The 7,912-nt window shown below is 38.9% G+C and overlaps 1 protein-coding gene across 5 annotated transcripts; it reads right to left on the bottom strand.

Annotated features, from left to right (window-relative positions):
* Nucleotides 1-1,735: 1,735 nt before the first annotated feature.
* Nucleotides 1,736-7,793, bottom strand: LOC124277481 (poly [ADP-ribose] polymerase tankyrase-like). 5 transcript variants are annotated; one of them, XM_046713176.1, is made up of 6 exons: nucleotides 7,722-7,793; nucleotides 6,845-6,945; nucleotides 5,722-5,825; nucleotides 5,070-5,178; nucleotides 4,219-4,341; nucleotides 1,736-2,343 (listed from the first exon to the last, which is right to left on the bottom strand). In XM_046713176.1, exons 2-6 carry the CDS (start codon nucleotides 6,915-6,917, stop codon nucleotides 1,868-1,870), a joined length of 885 nt encoding a protein of 294 aa, XP_046569132.1. In that variant the 5' UTR covers nucleotides 6,918-6,945; nucleotides 7,722-7,793; the 3' UTR covers nucleotides 1,736-1,867. The 5 variants fall into 5 exon arrangements, with proteins under 5 accessions (XP_046569132.1, XP_046569134.1, XP_046569133.1 ...); XM_046713178.1 differs by having other exon boundaries at nucleotides 6,845-7,032; nucleotides 7,722-7,763; XM_046713177.1 differs by lacking the exon at nucleotides 7,722-7,793 and adding an exon at nucleotides 7,297-7,715.
* Between the last annotated feature and the right edge of the window lie 119 nt (nucleotides 7,794-7,912).

The raw sequence follows: 7,912 nt of genomic DNA, 5'->3' as shown, positions 1-7,912 counted from the left end.
ATTGATCATTTCGATGACCACAGACTTGCCACAAGACCCTTGTTCATGGACGACAATGCACGACCTCATCGTTCACATGCTGTAAACCAACATCTGGCAAATAATGCTGTGACACGAATTCCCTGGCCATCAATGTCTCCTGATTTGAATCCAATCGAACATGTTTGGGACATCATGGGGCGTCGGGTACAAAGAAGGAATCCTCCTCCACAAAACCTGGGGGAACTGGAGGCAGTTCTTCACGAGGAGTGGCAGCGGATACCGATGGAACAATTAAGGAACCTGGTTAGGGGTATGCCAAGAAGAGTGGCTGCAGTTCTTCAGGCACGTGGTGGCAGCACACGTTACTGATGTTTTGTGATTCCTGGGACACTGATCCACTTTATTTAAGCTGCTTTTACCGGGTGGCACACCCCAAGACCTTGAACTGACGATACTTCAACACACGTCTTTTGGCTGCAATTCCATTTCAATTTCACTGTGTGTTTTCATGCACTTTTAGTGCTCATACCGTTACAAAACTTCTGTTCCAAATGACCAAATGATTGTTCTTTTAACTAAAATTCGTTTTGTTTCTCTTCTTTCTATCAGTTTCATACCATGCTTCCATGAAGTTCACCCCTCTGTGAAAAATCAGGGGGGTGCTTAACTTTTTTTGCTGTGTATAGTTCAAGTTGTCATCATGATAACAACTAGGCCTGGGACGCCTAACCCGCATAACCCCGGATACCGGGGACGGGTGGGTAATGAATTGGATCCAGTAATGTCTCAATAACCGGGCTATTATGATCATGTAACTCATAGATTAAACAATGCAATATGTTATTCATTTATGATCAAAAGCTTGTATTGTCTTTGAAGATTTAGACATAATTTAGAGTCACTTCTTTTGAATATAATACATGGATAAGATATTGAAAAACTCGAAATTTTAGGTTTTCGAGCTGAAGAATATAACAGTAACAGTGGGTGGGGTACCCAGGTAGAAAATTTGGACCATTCCCAGCCTTAATAACAACTAAAATAAAGAAATAAAAATTCCAAAATCATCAAGTGGCATCAGTTGAACACTAGACTGATCCATATAGCAAGTTTCATGCAGAAATATTTAAGGGTTTTGGAGTTGTACTCCGGAAACAAACTATTGTCCTTTTCAGCAAAGTCCATCTTTTTGTCATGAAACACAAATGCTTTTTGAAAATAAAAACAATCCATAACTATCAGAAGGCAACACATACAGACTGATACAGACAAATCGCTAAGGAGTATACTACAAAACATACTTTGGCATAACAGCACTTGATATTGAATTTAAGCAAAGCTGACATAAGACCAAGAATCTGGATTCTGGCAAACACATGGGAAGCCATTCTGTCATCAACCAGTGAGTGAGTGAATGAATTTAGTTTTACGCCACACTCAACAATATTCCAGCTGTATGGCGGTGCGGCGGTTTGTAAATAATCGAGTCGGGACCAGACAATCCAGTGATCAACAGCATGAGCATCAATCTGCGCAATTGAAAACCGATAACATGTGTCAACCAAGTCAGCGAGTCTGACCACCCGATCCAGTTAGTCGCCTCTTACGACAAGCATGGGTTGCTGAAGGTTCATTCTAACCCGGACCTTCACGGGTCGTCATCAACCAGTATTATTATGTACACTCACAAGGGAGTTCCTTGATACAACACTAATTTCCACAGGAAATCCAATAATGAAGGAAAAACTAAACATTTTCTTTTCATTTTATTCCAGAAGTGTGCATCCTGATCATCCACTAAACCATGGAGGCAGTGTCCATTTCTGACACAAAAACACTTCTGCACTTGTTTACATAATATCATCAACAATATATCCTGAGAACATCATGTATCACAGACAGAGAGATACCGTCTTAATTTCTCTGGAACATCGAGTCTGTCTATCATGGAGTCCAAAGACTTACGACTCACATATCTCTTTGCCTGTAACGTCCTGCGTATACATGTCCTACACAAGTTGCTCAAACTATGAGGATTCTGGGCCATTCTCATCAGCATCCTGAAGGCCTCCTCTTCCATTGCTAGAATATGCTTCTTCTGGAACATCTCTTGCATATATGAATATTTCATAGTATACCCACAGTCGTTAAGCAGTTTGATGTTGCCAAGGTCATTATTGACCAACAGTGAAAACACAATGTGGTTTGCATAGTGATCTGGGTAGTAGATGAGTCCGTCTGATTTGTCAATAGCACATCCTGCCTTGATAAGAAGGGAGATAATTTCCTTTCTGTTGTGGAGTAGAGCTTGATCTAGAGGAGTTATCAGCTCTTCATTCAAAGTATCAAGGTCACAACCTGCTGTGGAGAAAGAGGAATTTTCACTTTTAAATTCACACGACAATGAGAAATATAGTAGTCAGTACAAAGCTAAGAATAACTGACAGAATAGGTGCATGTTTTACAACAGAGTTAGTGATAACCGATTTCCTTAACTGTCACCTGTACATATCAAGTCTGGATCAGGAAAACCAATGACTGAATGAGTCAGTATAGTTTTATGCTGTTTCTAAGCAATATTCTAGCAATATCACTGAAGGGAACACCAGGAATGGGCTTCACACATTGTACCCATGTGGGGAATCGAACCCTAGTCTTTGGTGTGACAAGAGAATGCTTAAACCACTAGGCTACCCCACTGCCCCCTGAATAGCTGAAGTGTCAACAATCATTCACTCCTAAAAAAAAAATGTGGTTCCGATTACCCGGCCGACCCTTGAATTCTGGTGCCGACCCTAAGTTTGTAAGCGGTATAAATGAAATAAGCTTTTAGATACCATTGTTTTTTACTGGCACCTACAGACATCGGACATTCTGATAGAGAAAGTCGACATATGGCTGAAACCTTGATTGAATAAACAATTATACACTGACAAATGTGTTATTAGTTTGTACTTTACTTCTAAAAATTAAATGTTAAAAATATATAAAAAATCCTACCTGCCTACCCTAAATTTTAAAGAGGTGTTATCGGAACCACAACATTTATTTTACTTGGCCTCACAAATCAATGCATGATGACAATCAGAGTCTGGTATAAATGGCCAATACAGGTAATGGAGGCATATCGTATCCTGGAATCCCTTCCGCTTCAATATTTCGGAAGAGGCTTCAATATTTGGTTTTTACGCTTTTAAGAGGCTTGATGATTGTGGATTGCATGTCATCATACCTTGACAGCACTGAAAGTTACTCATAATATCACTCACTGGTTTGTCTGGTTCAGATTGGATTCCTTACAAGCTGCCGAAATACAGTTATAAACAAACAAGCAAAACTAATAATATTAGATTGGTCTTTAAGTAAATAAACTTAATATTTCATAGAAAAAATGGACTTAAAATGATTCAGTATTTGTTCCCATTTGGTACAATCACACACAATATTGACTGGAGTATCATTATTTCCGAAATTCAGGTGAGGTGAAATGGGGTTTAACGTCGAACTTAAGAATATTTCGCTCATATGACTACGTGCATGCATGTGTATGTGTGGCTGCTTGTACTAGCCCAGACTGAAGCTGGTTTTATTGTGCTAGCCCACTGAGATACCATGCCGCAGTGAAGCATGAATAACCCACCCAGACACATTATACGGACTCTGAGCCGACCAGTCTTTGTTGAACCCATTAATGCTGAGCGTCAGGCAGGGACCAACTAGTGGTATATTTTAATGTCTTTTTCTATGACAAGGCTGGGGATGGAACCCACGACCTTCTGCTCTCCGGGCTGACGCGCTAACCACTACACCATGGAGGTGGTTCTCAAAAATCAGGGATGGAAATTAACTAAAAAAACAAAAAACAAGACCAAACAGCTGATGGAATGCTTTTCTAACCCTACAAAAGCAGGTTCTATATTTTTAGGATAATTGGGAGAAAAGATATGTTTGTCAGTTTTAAGACATAAATCAAGGAGACAGGACAACGATATTTGAAACAGGTCATTCATAAGCCTTAAATTTCGTTCCAGATATCATTGAAATACTGTTTACATACTATATACTTTAAACATTTAAGTGAAATCCAGCAGCTTGGGTGGTTGTGAGCAAACCAAAGAGCATAATCAGAGTAACTTCTACCATCCATTGTTTACATTAAACAGACTGATGTCGGCTTGGGGCGTGAAGCAAAGGGGCACAACTCTGTGCCTTGGTGTGTGGTGTGGAAGTGCTGACCTTCAACGAGGAGTTGGACCATGTCCACCTGGTTGTTGTTCACGGAGTGGAAGAGTGGCGTACACTCCCCACAGTCCTTGTAGTCGATCTCAGCGCCGTGCTGCAACAACTTTCTGGCAACATCTATAACATACAAGATTCACAGGAATGTAGGGCAATACACAGGCCATGACTGACAGGAACACAGGATAACATGGACGATCCCTATTTAACAAACTGCCAGTAATGAGAAGGAAAGTTTTGGTTCATTTCAGTCAGCAGCTATCCTGTAAACAGTTAATGTTGTTATATGCCACAAACAGTTACACCCCAGGTGTATGAAAGTAGCCAATATAGATGGTCCATATTCAAGTCTCAACCAGGCAAACCAGAAACAAACATGAGCTGAATGATCCACACAATCATGATGACATGCAGTAATATCATACACCCTGACCACTGATCCAATCTGGTGTGCTGAGGAACTAATACAATGTACACCAACTATTACATGACTGCCTGTAAACAGTTGTCCTAAAGCTTTACAAACAATTTTTCTTGGTACAATGGTACACAATGAACCTGGTTATTCATACCGAATGAATTTATTAAATCTGCATCCGGTTTTCGATGAGTGAGTGAGTATGGTTTTACACCGCTTTTAGCAATATTCCATCAATTTCATGGCTGGGGACACCAGATATGGGCTTCAAACATTGTACCCATGTGGGAATCGAACCCGGGTCTTCAGTGTGACGAGCGAACGCTTTAACCGCTAGGCTACCCCACCACCCCCAGTTTTCGATGAGGGAATAAACCACAAAGTCTGTCGGTCCGGTGAGATGTACTACAGGCGGGACATCAGTACTCACCGAGTCTGCCACTGCCACAAGCCAAGTGTAGTGGGGTTTTCCAGTACATGTTGGTGGCCATGACGAAGTTGGTATTAGACAACAGCACGTCTACCATTTCTTCACTGTCCTGTTGAATGTCACAAAGTAAATATTACTGAATATATCATCATAATCATAATACTCATCAGAGTCGGACAATTATAATATTTTAAACATGCAAATAATAGAACTCTTTTGTTAACAAAAAGGTACATTGTCATCAGCAAAGCGTTGTTGCTGTATCATAAAACACAGTGTTCCATGTCGGTTATAATTCCTGAATGTGTTACTTTTTAGTGAGTGAGTTTAGTTTTACGCCACACGAGTGTGTTACTTCTTAAAATATATACAAAATATTTAAAATGTTCATAGGTCTTGGTACATTTCAATAATATTCTGAAAACACTTTTTTGTTCTATAAATACACAAGATGTGGGTTTCTGCCCTTTAATTCTATGCAACATGCGAAAGGTCTTCAAAATCAGGAGCTTTTTTCTAATATATCTGGTAACTAGGGCTCTGATACTAACAGGATCTTTCCATCCAAACAAGCCCTCCTACTCACCCCCATGGGCAATTATACTCACCACTAGAATCCTTCCTTCTCACCCCCAGAAAGACACCTACTCACCCCTAGTACAGCTATGTGTAGTGGACTCTCTGTGTCCTCAGTGGCGGTGGCTATCTCAGTAGGGAGACCTGCCTCTATACAAGCCTTCACTTGCTCTACTCTACCTGGGTGGGAAACAGATTATTACACAAGTGTTCTTTTTTCACAGTAAATTGGTATAATTTAACAAATACATATATCATATAAAAAACATATATCAGGATTCATTAAACATGCAAATGATCTCATCCAGCACTGTCACGAAGTCACACACATCAATGTGACGGCTAGCTGCTGGAACTATTTTTGCTGGAATCCAAGCACTGTAACAATGGTATCCTAGCACTGTAACAATGGTATCCTAGCACTGTAACAATGGAATCCTAGCACTGTAACAATGGTAACATCAGGTAGTGAGTGAGTATAGTATTACATCACTTTACCAGTATTCCAGCAATATCATGACTAAGACACCTGAAATGGTCTTCACACATTGTATCATCCAAAACTGTGTTCCACAGGAGATATCGCTTGTTTGAGATCATATGATATCTCCTAGGAGATATCGTTTTGACAGTAGATTTTGTACAATGCCCTGACAATGCTATGACGTCATGAACTTGGTGACGTCACAATGTTATGACATCGCTGAACTGAAAGTCTAATGGTAGTACAATGTTGAGAGATGTGCATTTTTCATTGGAAACTACACAAAGAATGATTTTTGATGATAAATAGAATCTCACCCTCGTGTCTACTGATATCAATTATATCAATACTCGTTGATAAAGGTAAAAATATCTTTGGCAAGCCTCGGATATTTGTAACTTTATCAACTCGTGTTGATATAATTGATATCAGTAGACACTTGGGTGAAATTCTCTATGTATCCATGTTGGGAATCAAACCCGGGTCTTTGGCGTGATGAGGAAAAGCTTTAAACACTGGGCTTCCCTACTGACCATCAAGTAATGAAAATTGACTGCAATCATGAATGCATAATAAAATAACAGATTTAATAATTATACAAATAAAACCTACTAACTACATGTAGTTATACTTGCATTGCTTCTGAGTATTATTTGCTACTGTACAGAAATAGAAACATACCAGGTGCACTTTAATGAAAAGATAGATCACCCACCTTCAGCAACATAAGTATAAAATGTTACTTTGTCAATGCAACATTTCTGCTGGCTTGTATCTTCTTCTGACATGGTTTAATTGTTAACTTCTCTCCCTTTCCTTCAGAATATAAAGTTGCAATATCGTAAATGCAGTGTAGACTTTTATCCCTCTCTTTGTCAAAGTGTCTGTTTGGTTCTCGTTGCCCTTAATCATGCATCAAATAAATTTAGAAATTGCTACATGAACAAATCAAATGTGAAACAATCAGTTTTACATATTTTCTTGATTGCTGTCTGTTCATGTAGTTGAAAACTATGTCCTCTTATTGTGTGTTTACAGGCCTGAAAAAATTGCTGGAACCAATCACATCAACTGTAAAACAGCTCACTAAATTATAAAAAAAACCAAATTTATCATAAACACAAGCAATCATCTGAGTATTTATAATGTCGGTGTGACGCAACACACCTCGTTATAGCGCGAGTAAACGTTGCCGTCTGAAAATGTTATATAACATGTATATAACGCTATCGAATGTTGTTGTTCAGTTCTGTTCATTCCACAGATATGGTTCTTGTTATGCTTGTTTCTGAATTGGCTAAAGCACCTATGTCGTTGACAAACTTACCGACAATAAAACCCTATCTACTAGAGATAAGTAAAATGTTCGTGAGTTTTACATTACCCAAGCAGTAACTGTCACTTCAAGCAACACAAAAAGCTCAACACTCGGAATATCTGATCATGTTACATATATGTCTATAAAACAAAGCTTTGTTTATTTAAATTTCAGCCCATATCAACATTTAGGCCTAAAAATATCGTTCAACCAGTGTCAAATGATCACTTTTTAATCAACTGATAACAGTCAACGTCATACGTATAATTTTTACATTATCTGAACATCCGTGTTGTTCCTCATGGGTTTTCCTTCAAGCTCTTAGCACAGCCAATAACTCATAGATGTCGCTTACGACACTATGGCCTGTTCGATGAGACAGACTAAATTAGAGGTAAAATATTATGCTGTTAATAATACTAACAGCATGTCAAATAAGTAAAATTTCGCTTAAACAAAAACGAA

The sequence above is a fragment of the Haliotis rubra genome, unplaced genomic scaffold (genome assembly GCF_003918875.1).
Source record: "Haliotis rubra isolate DU_JTF1 unplaced genomic scaffold, ASM391887v1 Scf222, whole genome shotgun sequence".
Lineage (NCBI taxonomy): Eukaryota > Metazoa > Mollusca > Gastropoda > Lepetellida > Haliotidae > Haliotis > Haliotis rubra.
Note: the sequence above shows the minus strand (reverse complement) of the source record. Positions and strands in the feature narration are given on the sequence as shown.